We start from the raw sequence: 25,973 nt of genomic DNA on the forward strand, positions 1-25,973 counted from the left end.
TTACTATGGAACATAAAGATTCTTGCTATAACTAGTCTAGTTCATTTTAGATGAAGATATATAATGGAAATTGCTTTTTAGTTATATAAACAGTTTGGCGAAATTAGGTCTTCTGGTTAGAATATGAGCTATGGCTGAGTTGTTGATAACTCTATCCCCTAGTCTAGATGGTGTCTGGCACTCACTCTCCAATAAATATTTAATAAGTAAGTGAATAAATTATAATTTTAATTGGTTGATCTTTTTTATTTCTTTGCCTTTTAGGTTTCATATTTTGAAATTTATTTGGATAAGATAAGAGACCTATTAGATGGTAAGTTACATTCTTGCCTTTTGATTATTTTAAAATAGCACGTCTTCTCTTTTTTTCCATTGATTTTTAGAGGGTGGAAGGGAGGGAGTGAGGAGAGAGTGAGACAGACAGAGAAACATCAATGTGAAAGAAACTGATCAATTTGTTGTCTCCTGCACACACCTGGATTGGGGCCAGGGAGCAAACCTGCAACCCAGGTACATGCCCTTGACCAGCCCTTTGGTGCACAGGTCCACGCTCTAACCACTCACACTGGCCAGGGCTGTTCTTTTTTTTAGTAGTAGATGTGAGACCATTTCTTAGTTACCCATATGAAATTGGTTTACGGTATAGGAAATAGACATTTAACATTTTTTCTTTTAAAGTTTCAGCTAAATGCTGTTTGAAACATGGAATAACTTAAAGCAGATACTTACCAGTGCTTCTTAAGTACTAATTAGAGCATTGATCTTGAGTCCTGAGTTCTGGTCTTTTGTTAGCTGTCAATTAGATACATTGTTTTGGAGGAAACCATTGAACTACTTTGGCTTAATGTTTTCATTTCCAAAATGAGGGTGGTAGAGGTTGGGCTGGACCTAAAATTCTATATTGCTGCATTTGTTTCTATGTAAATCTCCTACTATTTCTACAGGGTCTTAATAATGATTTTTTATATTCTTAAAGTTTACCTATTGTTATCAGGCTGCTTTGGGAAGGAAACAATTTCACAGCCAGTGTTAGAGTTCAGGGAAGTATTGCTAATATTATTTCTTTTTCAGTTTCAAAGACCAACCTTTCAGTTCATGAAGATAAAAACCGAGTCCCCTATGTAAAGGTACTAATAAAATAATATAGAATGATTATTTAGAAAACCCCTGAAATAAAAATTTGTAAGGATATCGACATACTTAAAAAATTATTTTATAGGGATGCACAGAGCGTTTTGTATGTAGTCCAGATGAAGTTATGGATACCATAGATGAAGGAAAATCCAACAGACATGTAGCAGTTACAAGTAAGTAGAATGTAGAATTTATTAACACTAAAGTACGAAACTGCCTTAAATTGTCTTTATCAAGTTGATTAATTGTAAAATTTTTGTGTTAAATAATGCTCTAGAAATTATTAGTAAAGGAAAGCCATGTTTGTTTATAGTTGTGTAATTTCATTGCAGATATGAATGAACATAGCTCTAGGAGTCACAGTATATTTCTTATTAATGTAAAACAAGAGAACACGCAAACGGAGCAAAAGCTGAGTGGAAAACTTTATCTGGTTGATTTAGCTGGTAGTGAAAAGGTAAATCTTTATATACATCTAAACATTTTTGAAAGTTGCAAGCATTGATGTCAATGCTTTATGATTACATAAACTCAATCAGTTCAAACCACTGTTATTTGGACCATAGTCCAATTCAACCAATAGGTGTTACCTTTCACTTAAGATGTATGTTTTTATCGAGAACTTCAGCTTATGTCATTATGAATTTTATTAGGTATCCTTCTGCTAATTTTTGGTACCTTTTTATCCATATTGGCAAAGGGCTCTCTGAAAACTCGTAACTGTCTATTAGTTCTTTCTAGTTTGGTTGTACTTACTTCTTTCCTTTGGATGGCTATTTCATTTTTACAATCCTATGTAACCTGACTCTAGTTTATGTTAAAGTAAGTTCAAATGTTTTAATATTGACCTCTGTGACCATTTTTGCTGTTCTACTAATTTTGTTTCTTCTGATTAGAATAATGTGCCTATTTTCCACTACTCAAAAATCTTACATACATCCTTTAAAGCCTGTCTCTATTTTGCAAATTCTGAGAGGCCATTTCTTCCACTAACACTGTAACGTATTATTCTACCCTATCTTTAATATGTGTATTTTACATTTTTTAAAAAGCAAGTTTGCTTAAATATTTAAATTTAGTTCTGTTTCCTAACAGTTCCGTTAACACTATGCTCTAGCAGATATTAGAAAGTTCCTTTTTTGTGATGTTGCAAAGGGGACTAACAAATCAGTAAACTATAAATACACATGTAAATTGGTTATTTTGAAGAGCACAAGTTAAAAATAAAATTTGGTGTCTCTTTAATTACATTTTTGTCATGCAAATAGTTACTTAACCAAGTTCTCAAAAGAATAATACTGAAGAAACAGTGGTACCTGAGAGTGAACACTGAGCAAATAAAGTCATGAAGCTTTTCATTTCTTTCTTTTTTGCTGGTTATTGATGACTTCTGAACTTTTAGAAAATTCAAAGAAAATCATCTTAAACATACATATTTTAATCTTATGGATAGGTTAGTAAAACTGGAGCTGAAGGTGCTGTGCTAGATGAAGCTAAGAACATCAACAAGTCACTTTCTGCTCTTGGAAATGTTATTTCTGCTTTGGCTGAGGGTAGTGTAAGTATCTGTCTTCTATTTTCCTATAATCTTATGGGGAATTACTGAATTATTTAAATGTGTGTGTGTGTGAGAGAGAGAGAGAGAGAGAGATTTTCACTGTGTTTGAATCAGTATGTGTTAATTTGTTGTCTTTTAGAAATTCATTTTGTAGTATTAGTTAGTATGTATATCCTAGTTCCCATCTTAATATTAAACAAAATAACTGAAGTCACTTTGTGGTTTTTTTTTTAAATAGCATATTTGTGTAATAGACTTTATTATGTAGAAACCCATTGGTCTTCTATGTTTTTTGTTTTTGTATGTAGACATATGTTCCATATCGAGATAGTAAAATGACAAGAATCCTTCAAGATTCATTAGGTGGGAACTGTAGAACCACTATTGTAATTTGCTGCTCTCCATCATCATACAATGAATCTGAAACAAAATCTACACTCCTTTTTGGCCAAAGGTTTGTTGTTAAGCAAGTACAAAGTCTGAACATAGATAGGCCTTGTGTTCATTAAATCTAGGAGAATGTCAGATATTATTCAAATGAGTGCCTATTGTTCGTGTGCTAGGCACAAGTTTAAATTGAGAGACAGTACAAGTAAGTTCCATTTTTTAGATTGCTTAGATTTGAATTAAGTTTAGTACAAATTAAGGTAAAGTGTTAAATTTAGTCACATTTGTGAGAAGCTTTAACTCAGGATTAAAGAAAATAAGCATTTGAATCAGGTAATACAGTACAAGTCTGATACATATAATCCTGTGCTAAAACTGTTGGCATAGTGACAGGGTTCAAATAATCTTTATGAGATGTTTAGCCTAGGAAAATAATGATGGTTTTATCTTTAACCTTCAACAATAATTTTTTTTTTTTTTAATGTATGTTTATTGATTTCAGAGAGGAAGAGGGGAGAGAGAGAGAGAGAAACATCAATGATGAGTCATTGATCGGCTGCCTCCTGCATGCCCTCTGCTGGAGATAAAGCCTGCAACCTGGGTATTTGCCCTGACCAGGAATTGAATCTCGATCTCCTAGATCATAGGTCAACTGCTGAGCCACGCCACACCACACCGGGCAATAATTTTTTTACTTAATTCAGCCTTGCAAATTAATTGGAAAATATAGGCCCTCGTGTTTTATCCTTATCAGGTTGCTGATTTTTTTTTTTTAAAAAAAAGCTATTCACAGTTGTTGGGGCTGACCCAAATTTAGTTGGGGTGTGAATAAGCACTATACTAATTACAGCTCTTAATATTTAGTCAGAGTTAACTGGACAAGAAAAGTTAAATTACTTAGCCATATATCCATATATTACCTAGAGAGACTAGATATTAATTGAAAATAATTTCAGTCATCTTTTCCCCCCCCAATCACTTCTCTTAGGGCCAAAACAATTAAGAACACAGTTTGTGTCAATGTTGAGTTAACTGCAGAACAGTGGAAAAAGAAGTATGAAAGAGAGAAAGAAAAAAATAAGACTCTTCGTAACACCATTCAGTGGCTTGAAAACGAACTCAACCGATGGCGTAATGGTAATTTAAGAATTTGTCATTTTTTAGTTGTTAAATACAAATTTAGAGCTATTTTATAAATTTCAGATTCAGGCATGAATATAAGTAAAATAACACATACCATTTTCACTTTTTAGGCATTAGGGATCATCAGATAAAAATGAGTAAAGTCTTTAAATTCTGATTTTACCTGAAATAATAATAGAGGCACAAAGGCCAACTTGGAAGCTATAAAAGTCTCAAGATGGCAAGGTGCCTAGGTTAGGGTGGGAGTAATAAAAATTTGCTGACTGAATTACAAGATAGGGAGACTCACAGGTAATTGCATCTTTTCAAATCTCAGACACTGAGCTGATAAGAAAGTTGAATAGGAGCTGCTAAAATTGAAATTAGCTTTAGACAGGTAAATTTTTATTAACCATTCTGTTGTCTTATTTTAGGAGAGACAGTGCCTGTTGATGAGCAGTTCGACAAAGAGAAAGCCAACTTGGAAGCTTTCGCAGTGGACAAGGATATTGCTATTACCAATGATAAACCAGCAGCCACAATTGGAGTTACTGGAAACTTTACTGATGCTGAAAGAAGAAAGTGTGAGGAAGAAATTGCTAAATTGTACAAACAGCTTGATGACAAGGTAGGCATTGTTGATGTTCTATTTTGTTCTAGAATATTGCTACAGGTATTTTTTTCTCATTTTAATATATATGGGTCCTCATGACTGTATACATCTCCCTTGATTTTTGTCAGCCTTTTGAAAATCATTGTATTAACAAAGTAGAAAATCAGTCTCTGTTTCTATGCAGAAACTGTATGAGGTATGTCTTTTTTCCCTTCTCATTTTTAAGCTAAAAGAACTTTCTAAAGGAAATTTGGCATTGGATTATTGGAGAGACTTTAATAAAATGGCCTCTTAGAATCAAGGATCTGAAGGCTGATAAAAGATGATGTAAGAGATTAGGTAGTGGAACAAAATAGTGAAAATATCTTCCTGCATTGATTATATCAGTCAGTAGCGTGAAAAATAACAAACTGAACCAAATAGAGAAGAAGGGAAAAATAAAAGCAATAAGACTAGAAGAAAATAGCTCTAATTTTGTTTTTGTGGTGGTATTTTTATGTATTTTAAGCAGAGATGGCAGGCTTAATATGGCTGCATGGCCATTATTTTTAGTGATAACTTTGAACATGTTAATTATTTTTTTGCATTTAATGAATAGCTTTTTTTCTTATTGCATGATAAGTATGTTTTTGAGCTTTTTCCTTACTGCATAATAAATGTTACAGTTAATAATTGAAAGAGATTATATCGGTTTCAACATTTCCTTGAGAGATTGGAATAAGCTATGTTGAATTTGGAGAAATGGTTTTGAAATATTTTGGGGGGGGGGGGGGATAGTTACCTTACGTTTTGTGTTAGGAAACAATTACAACCAGCTTGTGAGCTACTTGTTACATTAAAATTCTAGGATGAGGAAATTAATCAGCAGAGTCAATTGGTAGAGAAATTGAAGACACAAATGTTGGATCAGGAAGAGGTAAGTTGAATACCTTTTATTTCCAGAAAAACATAAAAGACACATCTCCAGAGCTTAGAATATACTAGAGTACATTAAAAAAATTAATTAAAAAAATTAAAAATTTTTAAAAAATCAATTCAATTAAAAAAATTTTTGAATATGTATGTTTCATTGTAGATAGCCTATGAGATGGATACATCATATGGTTGAAGCACAGATTGACTTTCTCTTAAGGTTTAAAGTTGAGTTCTAACTAACTGAAGGGGAGAGGATAACTTTTTAAGAAATACACTCTTTAACATATCTACTGAATTTTTTTTTTTTTTAGCTCTGTCTTCTACTTTACTTGCGTGAAGTACAGTGCTGTTTTGTCTCCTTTTTCTTCCCTAAACACTTTTTATTGATCCTTGGGAATAACTTTAGATTTCCCCTCCCTTAATGAAAAGTAGTGTTTACAGTGGAAATGAGGGAAGAATATAAAAAACAGTGTTTTATTCTCACACATTCACTTCAACACAAAGATACAGGTTAGGTCTAAAAGGATTATTAAAGAAAGAAAATACTGATAACTGAATCCCATTGACTTTGTCTTTAATAATTACATAATTGGGGTATGACTCTTATTGGAGGGATGAGAATGTCAATTAATAAAATCATTTTTTACTCTTTCACATTTCTCCTCTCATCTAACCTGTTGTTCATTTCTACCATCTTTACTTCAAAGTTTCTCCTCCATAGTTTGTCACCTACTTTGGACCTTCATTTTATCTCACCTGCAAAGGAGGGGAGTAATTTAAAATGGTCCTTCATTTAAGGCTTGTTTTGGGGTAGGGTGGCAAAGACTGTACAGCTTCAGTAAGAGATACCCATTGTCATTCAGATCATCTTTATACTTATTTCAACTATAGCATTGTTTCTCAAAGGGGCACTAGTAACATTTGCCTAATTCCCCCTCCTCCCTTTGCCTACTTCCACCCAAGCCTTCACTTACCCCTTCCCAGTGACCATCTGCCTAATTCTTCATTATATTGTTCTATCTGGTGCATTATAGCATTTTTAGCATCCCTGGGTTCTGCTTCTAAGTGCCAGTAGCATTCTGCTCCATATAAATACACACCCCCACCCCCACATTTCCATATGCCCTTACTTAAAAGCCACTGACTTACCCTGGATGATTGATGATTGCTGATTGCAGTATCCTCCTAACTACAAGTCTCTTGGCTTCTTTCCAGTTCAGATTTTGTATGCCAATATCAAGTTTTCCTGAGGCATAGCACAGAAGCCATCCCTTGTTGCCCCCCAGAAATCTAAACTTTAAAGCAAATTTTCTAAACATCTATTAATTTCTTTCTTTTTCTATGTACACTATTCATGAGCCTAGAATGCCTTTGTCTTTCTGTGATGTTAAGTTGCACTTGACTAAATTCTACCTAGGCACCTTTTCATTCCCTCTGCTTGCCCTACAGAAATATCCCCACCCCTTTTTTATACTACCAAGCACTTTGTTGTGTCCTGTCCCTTCTTTATGGCTCTTACATATCATCTTTTATTCATTTATTTATGTACTTGTCTTCTCATTCAGATTCCTCAATGACAAGTTTTTTATTTTCTTCCTGTCTTCCACAGTGCCTACACATAGTAAAAATTCAGTAAATCTGTTGAATGAATTAATGTTGTTACCATTAATAGCATACACATTTCTTCCCCTTTGTGTTAGTAAATACATTTTTTTTAATAACCTATATTATAGTACTTTTGGTAACTTTACTCTTTCATGTAGCTTCTGGCATCTACCAGAAGGGATCAAGATAATATGCAAGCGGAACTGAACCGCCTTCAAGCAGAAAACGATGCCTCTAAAGAAGAAGTAAAGGAAGTTTTACAAGCCTTAGAGGAACTTGCTGTCAATTATGATCAGAAATCTCAGGAAGTTGAAGACAAAACTAAGGAATATGAATTGCTTAGTGATGAACTGAATCAGAAATCGGTACGGTATCATTTTTTCTTTCTTAATACTTTAGTACCTAAGTAGTTACACAGAAGGTAAAGAAGATACACCAGCCATCTAGAAAATTGTCATTTCCGTTCTAATATTAATTTGCTCAGACTTACGGCAGTAAATGAAAATCAAATCCAGTTAATTCAGAAGTTGGCCATTTCAAGGCAGAAAACATTACCCACTCTCAAAAGTTAGTTAAGTAATGCAGACTACCACTCTTAATGGAGCACAGTATGGCAACTTTACATTGTCTGTTAGGTTTAAAATACTTTTTTAAGTTTGAACCTGGAGCTATTCAATAACTAGATAGTTCAGGAAAATGAAAGCAAAAAATAAATTTGTGAGTATTAGATGAAAACTTGACGTAGCTGTCAGTATTTGAATTGATCTTTCATTTAATAGATTTAACTGTAACTTTTATTTTTGGATCTACTAGGCAACTTTAGCAAGTATAGATGCTGAGCTTCAGAAACTTAAGGAAATGACAAACCACCAGAAAAAGCGAGCAGCTGAGATGATGGCATCTTTACTGAAAGACCTTGCAGAAATAGGAATTGCTGTAGGAAATAATGATGTAAAGGTAAATATAATAACTAAATATAAAGTGTAATTATCTGTATGCAACTCATACTTTTGTTTACTTTTTGTTTTTTTCACAAAGTTCTTTTTTTACCCATTATCTCATCCTCATAATAGTGTGTGTAGTAGATGGATGGTATTATCTTCATTTTAAATAGATGAGAAAAGAAGAGAGTGGGGTACATGAATATTCAGTGAATAGCATTTATTTGGACTCCATGTTTAGTTCTTCTATATAAAGATTTTGCACTTAGAAATTATGTTAATGGATTACCATACATGACAGTATATAATTGGAACAACAATGAAGATTAGCTCAGGGAGTAAACTCATGAATGAATTGGCCTGTAGTTGCTTTAACCATTTAAAAAGAAAAACATGAGCACCGCTAATTAATCTTTTTCTTTAAATTTTATTATGAAAAATTTCAAACATATAACAGAATAATACTGTGAACCTCAGAGTTAATCAGTTATCAAAATTTAGCCACATTTATTTTATCTTTGCCCTTTTTCCTTTCTATTCTTTTAAAGGATAATAATGTTGGTTATGTTATCACTAGGCATGTGGAGGGGAAATAAAATTTAGTGACCTGGTAGATTTTGAAACTTAGACCAAAAAGGCAAACTAAGACTCTTAACTGCAAAAACACTATAGAACGTGAAAGACTTGTACGTTGCAGTAGGTATTTGGACTTTACTTTTTTTTTTTTTTTAAATATGTTTTTATTGATTTCAGAGAGAGGGAGAAGGGGAGAGAGAAACATCAATGATGAGAGAATCATTGATTGGCTGCCTCTTGCACATCCCACACTGGGGATTGAGCCCGCAACCCGGGCATGTGCCCTGACCAGGAATTGAACCACGATCTGCATCTTAGGTCAATGCTCAGCAGCTGAGCCACGCCCAGCCAGGCCTCATGTGTCATTTCTTAATGTCAGCTCACCTCATTAAAAGAAAGGAAAAGTGTGATTGTTAAATACCTGATGACTTCACTTGATCTCTTCACCGTCACTCTGAGTATTCTGTCCTGTCCTTTTCTTGGTAAAGTAATGGGAAATGTTAGAGCTATGTGGGAATCTTTGGGGATGGGAAAGTAGATTTATTTCATATCACTGAACACAAGAAAGATGTTGTTCAAAATTTGCTTTGTAGATTTGCAACTTTCTTTTTAAGAAAGATCTTTTTGCTTCATGTTCAAATCTTTTTTTTTTTAATATATCTTTATTGATTTCATAGAGAGAAAAGGAGAGGGATAGAGAGAGAGAACCATCAATGATAAGAGAGTCATTGATCGGCTGCCTTCTCCACGCCCCCGACTGGGGATCGAGCCTGCAACCTGGGCATGTGCCCTGACCGGGAATCGAACCCCGATTGCCTGGATCCTGGGTCGATGCTCAACCACTGACCCACACCCGGCCGGGCCAAATAATCTTAATTTAAGTGAAAAAGTGGTAAAGACAGAAAGTAAAGAGTGGAAATGGCTTATGTTTAGTGGCAGAGTGATAGAATACAGGTTCTCTGACTCCTAGACTCCTTTTTTCACTATACTTTTATAAGCATGAAAGCAAGTCATTCTTGCAGATAAGCTCTTTAAAAAGAAAGCTATGGATCCTCAGTATCCTTGTCATTTGCACGTAATTCTTTTCCTGTTAACATCATTTAAACCCTGCTGAACTCCACTTAACTTGCTTTGTGCTTTTTACATTATGGTTTACTCTTTGTTTATACACTTCTATGGATTTTGACAAATGCATAATGTAGATTCACCATTACAATATCATAGCATAGTTTTACCACTTAACATCCTCTGCTATACCCTGTGCTCTACCTATTCATCCCTGTCCTCTGAACCTCTAATAACCACTGATCTAAAAGATCTCAGTAGTGTTGCCTTTTCCAAAATTTCATATAGTTGGAGTCATATAGTATGTATCCTTTTTAAACTGTCTTTTTTTCCACTTAGCAGTGTGCATTTAAGGATTATTCTTCCATGTCTTTTTGTGGGTTGGTAGTTTAGTTTTATCACTAAATAATAGCCTATGGTATGGCTGTACCAGTTTGTTTATCCATTCACCTATTGAGGAACATATCGGTTACTATCAATTTTTGGCAGTTACAATGAAAGCTGCTGTAAACATTCAAGTGCAACTTTTTCTGTGAACGTAAGTTTTCAATTCAACTGGGTAAAAAATACCTAGGAGTATGATTGTTAGATTGTATGTTAAGACTATGTTAGTTGTATAAGAAACTCCCAAAATGGCTGTATCAGTTTGCATTCCCACCAGTAATGAGTGAGAGTTCCTGTTACTTTGCATCCTCACCAGTATTTGGTGTCATTAGTTTTTTGTTTTTGTGCCATTCTGACAGATGTGTAGTGGTATTTCAATTGTTTTAATTTGCATTTGGGTTGTTTTCTAATTGTTGAGTTTTAAGTGTTATGTATTAGATAAGTTCTTTATCAGATAAGTGTTTTGCATGTATTTATCCCAGTCTGTGGCTTATCTTTTTATTCTCATAACAGTGTCTTTTACAAAGCAGAAATTTTAACAAAGTTCAACTTACCAGTTTTTTCTTTCATGGATTATGCTTCTGGTGTTGTGTCTAAAAACTCATCTCCAAACTCAAGGTCACCTAGATTTTCTCCTGTGCTGTCTTCTAGAAGTCTTTTAGTTTTTCATTTACATTTAGGTCTATGATCTACTTGGAGTTAAATTTTTCTGACAGGTATAAAGTCTGTCAGAACTCATTGTTTTACATGGGAATGACCACTTGTTCCAGCAGATTTGTTATAAAGATTCTTTCTCCATTGAATTGCCTTTGCTACTTTGTCAGAGATCAGTTGACTGTCTTTGTGTGCATCTACCCCTGGGTTCTATTCTGTTCCAGTGATCTATTTATCTATTCTTTTGCCAGTATCACATCATTTTGATTACTGTAGGCTTAATATAAATCTTTTAATTGGGTAGCATTAGTCTTCCAACATTGCTTTTCTTTAGTATTGTGTTGGCTATTCAGGGTCTTTTGCTTTTCCATGTAAACTTTAGAATCAGTTTGTTGATATCCACAAAATATTAAATACATAGATCAAGTTGGGAAGAACTGATATTTTAACAGTATTATCTTCCTGTCCATGAATGTGGAATATCTTCACCTATTTAGTTTTTTGATTTCTTTCATCAGTGTTTTATAGTTTCCTTATATAGCTCTTACACATATTGTGTTAAATTTATACCTTAGTGTTTCTTTTTTCTTTTGGGCACTAATGTAAATGGCACTGTTTTTAATTTCAAATTACACTGTTTATTGCTGGAATATAGGAAAGTTATGTGATTGACTTTTGTATGTTAACCTTGTGTCCTGAGATGTTACCATAATGGCTTACTAGTTCCTGGAGTTTCTTTAATAATCATGTCATCTGTAAACAAAGACAGTTTTATTATTTCCTCCTCAAGCTCCACTTAATTTTGAATTTCATAATGAAAACTATAAAATATACAGTGACCACAATTCCTCCTTGGTGAACTTAAAAGTCATCATTTCTGTGCTACCTAAACATTCTTATCTGTTAAGTTTTAAAATGGGAGTTACACATGATTAACAATAAATTTTTACTGAAAAGAGTCTGTGAAGAGGAAGTCCAAATATTAAGAGGCAGAATTCATCAGGGTTTTTTGGTATGTTTGTTTTTTAGGTGTATGTTCTTTCTTTTCCTTGTAGACATGTATTAGCATTAAGTTTAGAAAGGAAGAAAGGCAGACAAAAATTAAGCTCTATTTTGTTTGCCCTTTATTGAAAACAATATTTAATAAAAGAAAAAGCTTCAGACTTCCTATAAATATTGAGTAATTTTAAAATATATTTAATTTTGTTCTAAGATTTTAGAGCCTAATTGAGTAAACACACTGGCTATTTTTGTCTTTTTAATTTCACTGTTTTTTCATAGCAGCCTGAGGGAACTGGCATGATAGATGAAGAATTCACCGTTGCAAGACTCTACATTAGCAAAATGAAGTCAGAAGTAAAAACAATGGTAAAACGCTGCAAACAGTTAGAAAGCACACAAACTGAGAGTAACAAAAAAATGGAAGAAAATGAAAAGGAGTTAGCAGCATGCCAGCTTCGTATCTCTCAAGTATGTATTAACAAAACCAAGTTTCTTTTTTTTTGAATAGCTACATAAAGTTTTATTTACTTAAAGAAAAATGAACTTCCATAGGTTATTTTGAGTAATAAGATAGAAAGGTTAATTTGATTAGTTTTTCCTAGTCTAGCTGCATTAATAGTAATGTGAATGATTTAACTAGGTTGTATTTGCTAACATGTATATATACAGATTTACTAGAACTATGTTACTGATGTGACTGTTGAAGACTCTAGAAGAATTCTAGGGTCAATAAAAATGTGCCAGTTTTCTGGCTTTTCCAACTGAATGAATGAGGCCATTCACCAAGATAAGAACTGTAGGTGGAGGGAAGAGGGTAATGTCATATGGAGAAAATAATAAGAATGTCTCATTTTGTCAGCCTTCGGTGCCTTTGTTTACAAGTGTTACAAGTTATACAGATGATCATTTCATTGATTAAATTCTTTTTCATTGTAAAATTGTCCCCAGACATTTTAGGTTTAAGTATACTTAAGTGTATTATATGTTAATACACATCGATAAAACCAGCTTATTTTCAAATAGTCTTAACAATAAAATGTGTGCGTGAGATTTTTTTCCACTTCATATCAGTATATTTTTCCCAATAGCATGAAGCCAAAATTAAATCATTGACTGAATACCTTCAAAATGTGGAGCAAAAGAAAAGACAGCTGGAGGAATCTGTCGATTCCCTTAGTGAAGAACTAGTCCAGCTTCGAGCACAAGGTATTAACTTCTAATTGCTTGTGAGTTATATCTATATTAACTTGTCCTTACATGAGTGTAATTGTCGTAAACTTATATTTGCACTGATAAAGAATAGTAGGAATATGCATAACTTGTAATATTAAACAAGTAATATGTTTTAATATGGCTTTGAAACATTTTTGAAGTTGTGTTTGAATTTGGAAGTAGCCAATCTGAGAATTTTCCACAAAGTTATGAAGATATACATGTATATGAAATTTATACACATACGCACATCTTGACACGGGAACTTACAAAGCTGTCTCGTTTCCCTACCATGCCTTACTTGACCCATTTGTTCTGGGATTAGGTAAAGAAAATAAAAGAAACCATAATATCAGCACAAAGAATATAAAAGGGTATACTAGTTAATATGTCGTTGAGCTTAGCAAGATTTAAAGTCAAGAACTGCAAAGGAACATATTGCTCATGAAATCCACTTTCTCCTTGGTTTATGTGAAGAACTTTGAGGCTTATTTCCTCTCATTTTCTCTCCCTATCCAAACAGAGAAAGTGCATGAGATGGAAAAGGAACACTTAAATAAGGTTCAGACTGCAAATGAAGTTAAGGCAAGTTTGATGTAATTGGATTCTAATGGCTTTAATGCATCATTATTCTTTATTAGCCTAACAATATCCTTTTCACCCCATTAATTTTAGCAAGCTGTTGAACAGCAGATCCAGAGCCACAGAGAAACTCATCAGAAACAAATTAGTAGCTTGAGAGATGAAGTTGAAGCAAAAGAAAAACTTATTACTGATCTTCAAGAGTAAGTATACTTTTTTTTCCTCTACATGTTAAAAACTAACTTGGAAAGAGTGACTGTTTAGATAAAAGGAAATAATTGGTTACTGGTAGATAATATGTAAAATTATAATTTTCGACTTGAAAAATAATTTTTTCATTTATAAATAACTTCTAAGTTCCTGGTGAAAATATTTTTGGGGTCTTTTGATGTATCTTCAAGAAGAAGAAAAAACACCAAAATACCAACTTTAACCATTATTGCAAATGGAAACCAGTCTCCTTCAAATCATTTCCTGCCTTTTTAAAAATATTTTTAACTGAGTAATACTTTTTTGGAAATTATGGGCTTTAAAAATTTTTTTAAAAATAGAAGTTGTCTTCATTTATCAAGAAGACATTTTTTCCTACTTTATAATCATATGCATACAATACAGAATTTATAGAAATTGGAGGTCTGCATCTAAATCATGATTTGAGTAGGAGGAAACTAGAGGATCATAAGAAAAAATGACATTTGAGACATGGGTCTTACTATTGATACCTAATGGAGTTAGGGACAAGGATTCGGGGAGATGAAAGACATAGAAGACTGAAACCATGGTTTTAAACCAAAATATGAAAAATATCGTTATACTTGAAAGTAGCCAGGTCCTCTTACTTGGGTGGGGGACAGGGTTACAGGAGGCATTGGTTGTTTGAATGGTGAGATTACAGAATTTAAGAATTTGAGAAGTCTTAGTGACAACATTCAGAGAACGGTAGTGTTGATGTTGTGGGGTTTTTTCTTTTCTTTCATCAGTCAGAACCAGAAAATGATGTTAGAGCAGGAACGTCTGAGAGTAGAACATGAAAAGTTGAAAGCTACAGATCAGGAAAAGAGCAGAAAACTACATGAACTTACGTGAGTAAATGTTTTAATTTAAGTTTTAAATTAGAGGATTGTGGGCTTTACTATCAGACTTATCTAATGGACACATGTTTTTACTTTTTATAGGGTAAAGAGTATTTTTCTTCATTGGTTTGATTTATACCTAGAAACTTGCAGTGTATTCTTGTACTTCAGTGAAAGCAAGGTCTTGTATTTCAGTGATGTTCAAGATTTAGATTCCTGTTTATCAACCTGCTTGCTGTTTCTGTGCTACCATTTTACGTCAATATCTGTCATAAAAACTGAATTTTTGTCACAATTGATCTTGCATAAAAGGGCATTATTATTTTAGCCTTGTCTTTTGCATAGAGGTTTTTTACCATTTACTTTTTCTAATTTACTAAGCGTATATTTAGACAGTGCTCAGTTTTCTACAATCTGAGCAGATAGAAAACTCAGGATTATAATTTTTCACAAGCCTTGAATTGAGAGAATTTGTAAATTAACTGCTATTGTTAGAAAGGTAACACCATCAGGACCACCTCAGAGTTTATTTTATAAATATTCTGCTGAATCTTAGCCATAATTTATTGAGAATAATTTTAAGTAAACTATATAGAATATTTTAACTTTCAGTGATTTATTTTAAATTTTTTAAAAAGTTAATTTATTGATTGGAAAGAGAGAGAAGGAAACATTGATTTGTTGTTCCACTTATTTATGCATGCGTTGGTTGCTTCTTGTGTATCTGCCCTCACCAGGGATCAAACCTGCAACCTTGGCCTATTGGGATGAGCTCTAACCAACTGAGCTACCTGGCCAGGGCTTCAGTAAGTTATAATCTCTGTAATTACCAGTTAATCAGAATTATCTTAGATAAAAGCAGTGTGCTGTATGTGACATATTCTAAAATATAAATAAGAACCACTCCTTATTCTTTGGATTCTGCCATATTTTATTTGACCTCTTCCATTGCTATATAGGTGAGTTTTCTTCTAGTAATGGGTGTAGAAGGATTTATAAATCATTCAAAATTTTTTTTGAAAGACACGAACAAACTTAAAAAAAGTATCATTTATTTGAATTTAAGAATTGACTCTTTCAGATAAATATTTGCTTCAGTTCTTGTGCTAAATAAAACTAGAATATTGTGGACTCAGTTGAAAATATATATCTTTATTCTTCCTCTGTCTAGGATTATGCAAGATAGACGAGAACAGGCAAGACAAGACTTGAAGGGTTTGGAAGAGACAGTGGTAAGAAAAACTTGAAAATAAGTAGGATTGGGGAATGTTTAATGGGTTTTTCCCCTCCATGGTGATACTAAACTTGAAGTCTGAACTCCAAAAATACTGCTGTTCTTAATTTAAGGCAAAAGAACTTCAGACTTTACACAACCTGCGGAAGCTCTTTGTTCAGGACCTAGCCACCAGAGTTAAAAAGGTAATAAACTATACTGAAGTATTTGCATAAATGGCTCGTACAGTGTGTAAAATTCTTTGCATGCATAAGTGAAATAATCTTGGCATTGTCATAACAATTTTTGTTTAGTTAAGATTAGGACTTTTTTATTCTTTAAATTTGTTTATAGTATTCATCGACCTTCTTTTCTTAGAGTGCAGAGATCGATTCTGATGACACTGGAGGCAGTGCTGCTCAGAAGCAAAAAATCTCCTTTCTTGAAAATAATCTTGAACAACTCACTAAAGTGCACAAACAGGTAATGAATGTATTTTGTGGTAGCTGATAACATTGTAAGAATTAAAAAATTACGGATTGGCAGTTTTTTGAACTTTCATACTCTGAGCCATTCCATTATTTTTATCAAGCAATTTGGGGGGGAGTTAATATTTTTAACAACTCCTTTATCAAAAGGCCAATTTGAAAACCTTTCTGGGGTTTCAGGTCTGTCAGTTTTCTTAATTTATTCATGGTAATGAAAATATCTCTGGTAGATAAGTCTTTGCACTGAAATATAATTTTGTTTAATGCCCCAAGTATGAAATACATAATCATGAGGCAGTTTATATTTTCTTAAAAGTAATACTATGTTTTATTTTTAATTATGGCTTGGTAAATGATTTAATTACTTAAATAAAAAATTTCTCAGCACACTAAATTATATACTTTGCTGTTATAAACCTCATGTTTACCCTAGATGTTTGCACTATAGTAAGGTTAAAGAAATCTTAGCCTTTTTTGCCTTCAAACTATTATTAAGGGGTTTGCTAAATTTGTGTGTATTTGTGGGTCTGAAGGGATATTCATTTTTACCAGATTAGTATCTTACTGAAGAGACCTAACACTGTGTTCTAACTTATTGTCATTGCCTAGTAGGGGGAAAGAACCCCCCCAGTTGAAATGAAATTATATCTTTGTGAGAAATGTATGTGTATGATATGTATGAATATATGTATTCTTTGCTTGTTGCTGCCTAAATTAAATAGCTAATTGGAAAACCTTAATATAAAATGTAGTTTTCTTTTCTAAAGAGAAATTATGAACTGTATATTTTCTAAGTCATCTTGTTAAACCTAGAATCTTAATTTTCTTTATGTACTGTTAGTTGGTACGTGATAACGCAGATCTTCGCTGTGAGCTTCCTAAGTTGGAAAAGCGACTGAGAGCTACAGCTGAGAGAGTGAAAGCTCTGGAGTCAGCACTGAAAGAAGCCAAAGAAAATGCATCTCGTGATCGCAAACGCTATCAGCAAGAAGTAGATCGTATAAAGGAAGCAGTCAGGTCAAAGAATATGGCCAGAAGAGGACATTCTGCACAAATTGGTTAGTAGAACACATAAAAACTTTTAAGCCTTACTTGGTTAAAATGTTTTTATATACTTAAAAAATATAATTTATTAATTATGTGTTGTAATGGTGGTATTTGTCTGTTTTTATTTTCTAACTTTCCAAAGTGGCATTGTTGGGAAAGCAGCACAAAGTTGAGGAATAAGCACATTAAGAGGACAAGAAGATAAATAAGAACTAGACAAGCAAGCAAGACTGGTCAGGGATAGGAGATAAATGATATCGAGCAATGTTATTAAAGCAAAAAGAATTGCAAGAAAATAAGTCATCAGCAATATTTCATGCTTTAGAGTAATCATTGATGTGTAGTAGTAAGGTAAGGATTGTGTAGGTGCTGGAGAAAAGGATGTAACTGAAAGGAAAGAGGAATTTAATGAGAAAAATAGAGGCAGAGAAAAACAAAACACCTAAGAATTTGTTGTAAGTAAAGAGACCTAAAAAATAGTTACAGTCATGTGTTAAGATTTATTTTAAAGCCAGCTTTTGGTTTTTGTATTAGCTAAACCTATTCGTCCCGGGCAACATCCAGCGGCTTCTCCAACTCATCCAAGTGCAGTTCGTGGAGGTGCATTTACTCAGAACAGCCAGCCAGTGGCAGTGAGAGGTGGAGGAGGCAAACAAGTGTAAACATTGCACGTTGTGTACAGGTTTGTAGTTTATATCTATCTGGCTTTTGAATTATAACTATAAATGGAAATATTCAACCATTGGTCGTTAAACATTTTTTTTGGATTCTCACATTAGTGTCAAGATTTATTTATTTTAAAATATTTTTATTAATTTGAAGGGGGAAAGGGAGAGAAACGTGGATGTGAGCACAAAACATCTATCAGTTGCCTCCTGCATGCCTCCTACTGGGGATTGAGCCCAAAACCCAGGCATGTGCCCTGACTGGGATATGAACCAGTGACCTCCCTGTGTACGGGACAATGCCCAACCAACTGAACCACACCGGCCAGGGCAGTGTAATGATTTTTTTGATATCCGTAATTATAAAAGTGACTTGGCACAATTTCTAGTCTTGCATATTTCACATAGATATATTCAAATACTATATATTCAAATTTGTGTTCTTAACCTAACATTGGATCGTTTTAAAAAAGATACTACTATTCTGTCTAATAGATCCACCATGATTTATAACTATTTCCTTTTACTGGACATGTAATTAAGTATGTTCATTTTTTTATACTTGAAATTTTCCAAAATTATATGAAGTTTGAAGTGTGTAATTGTTTTACACCCCCTCACCTTTTAGATTATTTTGAGAAGATTCCCAAAAGTGGAATTGCAAGAACGTGCGGACATTTTTAAGGCTCTTGAAAGATTGCACCAAGTTGCATATTAGCCAAAGATACTGCCCATTTTGTTGGATTTTTACCAGCATTGAGTATTAATAGTTTTTAAGCTGATGTGATAAACCAACATAAACATTTTATTGATTTATTAATGAAGTTGGATATTTCCCCCCCCTATATTTATTGGCCCATCTATATTTTCTTTTTTATGAGTTATTTCTGTGTGCTTTTCCATTTACCTATTGATTTTTTAAGCAGATGTGTGAGTTCTTATACTTACTTGTTTTTAACTGTATAAGTAATACCTCTTCCTTGTAGGGGATTAAAGACTATCACAAAGTAGAAGATAAATATCTCAAGAGATAGTACTTAATATGTTGTGTGTATCTTTCTAGAGCTTTATTTACATAAGTTTTAAATTAAAAGGTTTAAACTGTTGATAAACAATTCAAATACTAACCCTATTCTGTATATGCTACTTTGTAACCTGCCTTTATATCTTACTAATATATTTTGAACATTTTTTTCTGCAACCTGATTGATTAATTTATAGCTGCCTAATATTTCATCATATGGCAGGAACTCAGATTTTAATTCTTTAGGAAGTCCTAGATATGTAGGTGTTTTGGAAGCTAAAAATATTATATAATTATGGTGCTTAACTTGTTTCTGACATATACTAAAGTCATTTTATTATTTTTTTACTTTGACATTTTGCATAACATTGGCTCTCAGTTTGAATGATGAATTAAGCAATATTCTAGAGGATTCACATTACAAGCAATTTAATATTGTTTTTGGTCCACACCCTATAGGATTTCAAAGATAGTGATAAAGTGAAAAGAGCTCAGACTTTGAAGTTCTGAGTTTGAATCTTGACTTTTCTACTTTCATGAACTTTACCAATTTACCTTTTAAATAATTTCTTTCCCTTAAAAATTTTTTTAGTGTAAAAATAAATTAATGCATCATGTTAATGTATCTCTAAAACATAACATTTTTCTTCATACCCACAATAACATTATCAACAAAATGTTTTTAAACAGCTAACAAAAATATTTTTAATATCTAATACCAATCTATATTCAGATTTCTCAATTTTTGAAAGTTCTCTAGACAAACCAGTGATTTTCAACCTTTTTCATTCCATGGCATACATAAATTAATTACTAAAATTCTGCGGCACACCAAAAAATAGATTTTTTTGCCAATCTGGCAAAAAAAAAGTATAATTCTGTTTCATTCACACTGGATGGCCATTCCTGTGTTGGCTGTTGTCATTTATCAATTTGACATTCTAAAGGAAAAGAGGTTAGTGTCCAGACAGAACAGATAATAGGTATTGCTGCGTGTTTTAAAAATTCTTGTGGTACACCAGTTGAAAATCACTGGCCTAAACCAAGGTACAATTCGAGGCTACTGTTTATATTTGGTTATATACCTTACGTCTCTTGTAATATAGAATAACCCCCTTTTTAAATGATATTGACTTACTGAAGAGACTAGGCTGATTATTTTGGATGTATTTGCTCGTTTCTGTGTGTGCTTGCCTTGTTCCTCTATTCCCTTTATATTTGAAAGCATTTATTAGATTCAGTGCATACATTTTTAACAAGACTACGTGGTAATATGGGCTTAATATTGTGTTATATTAATAGATACAATATTAGCTAGTTTTTTTGCCAGTTAGGGATGGCCTCTGTTTTCCCCCTTTGGAGTACAGTAAGTTCTCACTAAATATCCATAGGTTCTGTGACTTTAAGCAAAATGATGAAACCAATTTTAATACTGGCTGATTACTATAAGCAAGAGTTAAGTTCCTATAGCATCTCAGCAATATTATAACGAAAGTGTTGAAATAGTGATGTTATTTGACTTGCTGTATTTACGTTTGAGCCCCTTTATTAGTAAAATGGATATCATTCTTAAGAATTACACAAATTAAAATGTCATTACCCAGTACAGAGCAGGTACGTTTCTGAAAGTGGGAGGTGGGCAAGGGACCTTTTAAAGCATAAATATAGATATAGATGAAAGTTTATCCTTTTTGGATATTGTGTTCAGATTAAACTTTATATGTAAACCTTGAACTCATATCTCATTAGCAGAGAAGATAGACCATCGCCTTTGTTAAGTATAACTAGGTTTTAGCTTGAAAGTAGAATGCTGACCCTAAGCAGTTTAATAGGTGAGGGAGATAGATAATCTCACTAACCTACATTTTCAAGACCTGAAGTAATTATAAAAGTATAAAATTTGCAGGTTTGTCTCATTGCTGTTCCAAAGATAGTTCTTATTTTTTGAATCAGTCAATCTTAAACCATGATTGAGGAGCATATAGCATATGGTCTATTTAAGTGATAAATTACTGAAAAATTTAAAATTTTGTAGATAAATTTTTTAATCTTTGTATTATCAAGAAAAACATTTCAAAACACTGGATTTATGTTTGGGAACCATGGCAATGTATTAATAATACTAACACCATTAGTACCCAATTTTGCATGGCTGGTCTTCTAGCTTATAATACTTTGAAAGTTAAATTTTTCTAAACACATAAATAAGTAATTTAATACAAGGATACCTCCAAGTAACAACTGCTGGAAATTGTTTGTTTATTTTACTGTCACTTTCCTGCTGTATTCCTATCCTTCTATCCCTCTGCCCTGCCCTATTTTTTTTTTTTTAAGGTTTCGTGTATATAACATTGCTCATTAATGTTCCTTAGCTTAAGAATGTCACTGACACTTTCTACACTTTTCCATCTTTTAAAAAAATAATAATTAATACATGAGCTTACTCATAGCTCTCTTGGGAAGAATAAAAACAAATGAAGGGCTGACCTCTTTTTAAGCATTGTACTGCTTATAAGTAGCTCTACTTAAAAAGTAAATTATAGGAGACGAAGTCAAGTAATTTGATGCAGCCATTTTTTTAAATTTGGGGGAAGTGGTAAGAGCTGTTCGCTAAAATGTTTTTAAACTATTGGTATATATTATTTATTTTTGTTCACATAAAAATTTTCACTGTGCTTTCTACCATTTTCAGGTGTTGAAAGTAATTGAAGTGTGAAGAGGACATAATATCAAGCAGTCATTCAGTGACTATAACATTTATCCCCTGGGAATTATAGAATTATAACTTTTTTAAATCTATAAATTATACCTGGCCTGTACAGCTGTTTCCTGCTCACTTTTCTTATAAACTCTGCTGCTTCCTAACACAACTAGAGTGCAATTTTGGCTTCTTAGGAGGGAAAAGTGACAGTTTACAACTGTGGTTCTATTTATTACACAGTTTGTCTTTTGTGTCTTATATTATTTAGTTTTCACTGTGCCAAGCTAACTGTACCATATAGGTTTGTGCTTTTGTACTTGTTTCTTTATGTGTGTGTATTTTTTAATCTCAAATTACCTAGCTGCTACTGCTTACTTTTTTTCTTATTAAAGTGTCTTCCTTATTTTAGGGGAAATGGAACATTTAGATTAAATATCTTAATTTTACCATTTACAGCACTACATGCTCACAAAATATATCAGGTCAGTACTGTACTTCAAAATCCTTTGAAATGATTTCAGAGTCAAATTTATTTGTATCTTCTCTGATGTTTGCTTCTGAAAACTACTGTTTGAGCACTGAAACCATATAACTGCCTAAGTAGGCATTTAATACTGAGTAAGGCTACTTAATTGTTATTTCATGAAATTCATGTTGCTGAATTTTCTTGAGTTACAAATATTTTACAGTATCAAAAACAAATCTAAGTTTAAGAAAGAGTTTGGGAAAGGAATCATATTTCCCGTTATCCCAATTCTATAATCAGCATTGTTTGATGGAATGAAAATAACCTGCTTCAGAATTTGGAGGAGGTTGTGGGGGGTGGCCATGACCCAGCACCCTGAGGCCACTGACAGGTGCACATGGCCCCACCGTTGGACCTAGACTCCCTGGACTCACAGGCCTGACACTTCGACCGGGAGAGCCGAGACCCAGACCACTGACCTCACTGACTTGATGGGGCACACCTGGCCCTGCTGCTGTGCTCCAGTGCCCTCAAATGCACTGACCCGCTGTTGTGACCCCATTGTGCCTGTCCCAGTGCCCCCAGGCTGGCCCCATTGTGACAACCTGGTGCCCCTGCCACCACCGCCTTGACCAGGCATGCCTGACCCAATGCCCCTGGAAGACTAGACTCACTAAAATGGGGAGACAGAAACAACTTCCAAATGAAAGAAAAGGAGTAATCTCCACAAAAGGAACTAAATGAAATGCAGGCAAGCAGTTTATCAGCTATGGAGTTCAAAGTAATGATTATAAGGATGCTACAAGCAACTTAATGAGAACTATAAGGAACTTACGAGTATGGAAAATGTAGAAACTGTGAATAAGTATCAAATCAGAAATGAAGAATGACAGCTGAAATAAAGAATAGCCTGGAAGGAATCAGTAGATTAGGAGATAAGGACCATGAAGTTAGGAGAGGAATCTGAACAAGGAATAGAGAACCTGTTTGAAGAAATATTAACAAAACTTCCCTAACCTGGTGTAGGAAAACGTCACTCAAGTTCAGGAAAAACAAGCTCCCAATCAAGGTGAACCCCAAAAGACCCACACCTAGACAAGTTATAATTAAAATCGTAGACTTTAAGACAGAATCTCAAAGGCAGCAAGAGAGGGATAAAGTTACCTATGAGGGAGCTCACATTAGACTGTCAGCTGATTTCTCATTGAAACATGGCCAGAAGAGAGTGGCATAAAATATACAAAGTAATGAAAAGCAGGGTACTGGATCCAACACTACTATGTCTAACAAGGCTATGATTCAGAATTGAAGGTGAAATAAAGAGCTTCGTAAACAAAAAAGAAAAGGCTAAAATGAGTTTATAACCACCAAACCAGCACTGCAAGAAATGCTAAAGGGACTGGTATAAGAAGAAATAGAGGAACACAGGCATAAAGAATAAAAATGGCAATGAAATAAGTACCTTTCGACAATAACTTTAAATGTTAATAGTTTCAGTGCTCCAATCAAAAGACAGGGTAGCTGAATGGATAAGAAAACATGACCCACATATGCTGTCTACAAGAGACCCACCTCAGAACAAAAGACTCAGGATGAAAGTGAAGAGATGGAAAAAATGTTCCATGAAAATGAAAAAGAAAGCTGGGGTACATTACTCATATCTGACATAACAGACAATGAAGGTGACTACAAGATACTAAAGGGATCAGTCCAACAAGAGGATATAACCCTGATAAACATGCACCCAATATAGCAGCACCCAAATATAAAAAACAACTTCTGGAGAACTGAGAGACAGCAATACAATCCTAGTAGGAGAGTTTAACACCACTGACATTACTGGATAGATTTTCTTGATAAAACAAGCCAGCGGCGATCCTAAATGACGCACTAAATCAGGTGGAATTGACATTTACAGAACATTACATCCCAAAGCTATAAAATATACATTCTACTTAAGTGCACATGGGTCATTCTCAAAGATAGACCACACATTGGGGCACAGAGTAAGTATGTACACGTTCAAGGCAATTGAAATACCTAGTATCTTGGATCACATTGGCATGAAACTAGAAATCAACTACAATAAAAACTCAAAAACATTCAAGCACGTGGAAGCTAAACAACATGTTATTAAACGAGTTACCAATGAGATCAAGGAAGAAATCAAAAACTTCCTGGAAACATGAAAACACAGAACAACCAAAAATCTATAGACAGGGTGAAAACAGTCCTGAGAGGAATATTCATAGCACTTAAGTTCTACTTGAAAAAAAGAAAAATTTCTAATAAACTCTAGCCCTGCAACTTAAAGTATAGGAAAGAGAAACACAAGAAAAGCCTAGAGTCAGTATAAGGAAGGACATAATAAACATCACAGCCGAAATAAATGACACAGAGACTAAAAAAATACAAAGGATCAAAGAAATAAAGAGCTGGTGCTTTGAAAAGATAATCAGGATTGACGAAGCTTTAGCCAGGACCCAAATAAAACAGTTATAAAAGGTTAAGTAACAACTGACACCATAGAAATATAAAAGATTTTAAGAAAATGCCATGAACAACTATATGCCAAAAAGCAGGACAACCTAGATAAAATGGACAAATTCCTATGAAAATATAATCTTCCAAAACTGAATCTGGAAAAATCAAAAAACTTGAATAGGCAATAATAACTGATGAAATTGAAGCTGTAATTTAAAAAAACTCCCAGCAAACAAAAGGCCTAGTCCAGACGTCTTCACAGGACTTTAGAAGTAACGCCCTATCCTCCTCAAAACTATTCCAAAAAAAAATCCAAGAGGAAGGAACACTTTACAGGCACTTTTTTAGGAAGCCACCTAATTCCAAAACCAGAGAAAGACACTACAAATGAAGAATTAAAGGCCAGTATCCCTAATGAACATTGATGCTATGCAAATCAGATCCAGCAATATATTAAAAAGATCATACACCATGACCAAGAGGGATTCCAGGGATGCAAGCCTGGTACAATATTCACAAATTGATAAATGTGATACGTCACATAAACTGAAAGACCGAAACCACATGATCTTATCAGTAGATGCGGAAAATGCATTCAAGAAAATCCAACACTTATTTTTGATTTAAAAAAAATCTCAGCAAAGTGGTAATAGACCGATTATACCTCAACATAATAAAGGCCATATGTGACATACCTACAGCTGCCAACACACTCAGTGGGCAGAAACAAAGCATTTCCTCTAATGACAGAAACAAGAGAGGAATGTTTGCTTTTACAGCTCTTAATTCAGCATAGCACTGGAAGACCTAACCACAGATAAAAGACAAGAAGAAAAAATTAAAAGGCATCCAAATTGGAAAGGAGGAAATAAAACTTTTTATTCACAGATGACCTGATTTTGTACATAGAACACCCTAAAGACTCCATCAAAGTACTACTAGATTTAATGAATTCAGTGTTGTAGCAGGATGCAAAATTAACACCCAGGAATCAATGGCATTTTTTATACATCAGTTATTATTGGTGTATAACATTACACATCAATCATCATACACCAAAAT

General features: G+C 33.6%; 1 protein-coding gene across 3 annotated transcripts in view; it reads left to right on the forward strand.

The window, feature by feature from the left end:
• KIF5B (kinesin family member 5B) overlaps positions 1 to 24,843 on the forward strand; it is a 42,671-nt gene extending 17,828 nt beyond the window's left edge. The window contains exons 5-26 of one of the 3 annotated variants that reach the window (XM_081130237.1): positions 265 to 313; positions 1,072 to 1,127; positions 1,220 to 1,307; positions 1,467 to 1,591; positions 2,588 to 2,692; positions 3,001 to 3,146; positions 4,068 to 4,216; positions 4,636 to 4,829; positions 5,662 to 5,730; positions 7,493 to 7,699; positions 8,148 to 8,291; positions 12,236 to 12,424; positions 13,045 to 13,162; positions 13,692 to 13,753; positions 13,844 to 13,953; positions 14,731 to 14,832; positions 15,995 to 16,055; positions 16,171 to 16,242; positions 16,415 to 16,519; positions 17,366 to 17,582; positions 18,106 to 18,253; positions 21,953 to 24,843. In XM_081130237.1, coding sequence (XP_080986363.1) covers positions 265 to 313; positions 1,072 to 1,127; positions 1,220 to 1,307; positions 1,467 to 1,591; positions 2,588 to 2,692; positions 3,001 to 3,146; positions 4,068 to 4,216; positions 4,636 to 4,829; positions 5,662 to 5,730; positions 7,493 to 7,699; positions 8,148 to 8,291; positions 12,236 to 12,424; positions 13,045 to 13,162; positions 13,692 to 13,753; positions 13,844 to 13,953; positions 14,731 to 14,832; positions 15,995 to 16,055; positions 16,171 to 16,242; positions 16,415 to 16,519; positions 17,366 to 17,582; positions 18,106 to 18,233 — 2,496 coding nt within the window. In that variant the 3' untranslated portion in view covers positions 18,234 to 18,253; positions 21,953 to 24,843. Of the gene's footprint in view, positions 1 to 264; positions 314 to 1,071; positions 1,128 to 1,219; positions 1,308 to 1,466; positions 1,592 to 2,587; positions 2,693 to 3,000; positions 3,147 to 4,067; positions 4,217 to 4,635; positions 4,830 to 5,661; positions 5,731 to 7,492; positions 7,700 to 8,147; positions 8,292 to 12,235; positions 12,425 to 13,044; positions 13,163 to 13,691; positions 13,758 to 13,843; positions 13,954 to 14,730; positions 14,833 to 15,994; positions 16,056 to 16,170; positions 16,243 to 16,414; positions 16,520 to 17,365; positions 17,583 to 18,105; positions 18,254 to 21,952 lie in introns of all 3 variants that reach the window. The other 2 variants (XM_081130238.1, XM_081130239.1) reach the window with 2 other exon arrangements.
• Positions 24,844 to 25,973: the final 1,130 nt, after the last annotated feature.

Source organism: Miniopterus schreibersii (genome assembly GCF_964146895.1).
Source record: "Miniopterus schreibersii genome assembly, chromosome: 1".
NCBI lineage: Eukaryota > Metazoa > Chordata > Mammalia > Chiroptera > Miniopteridae > Miniopterus > Miniopterus schreibersii.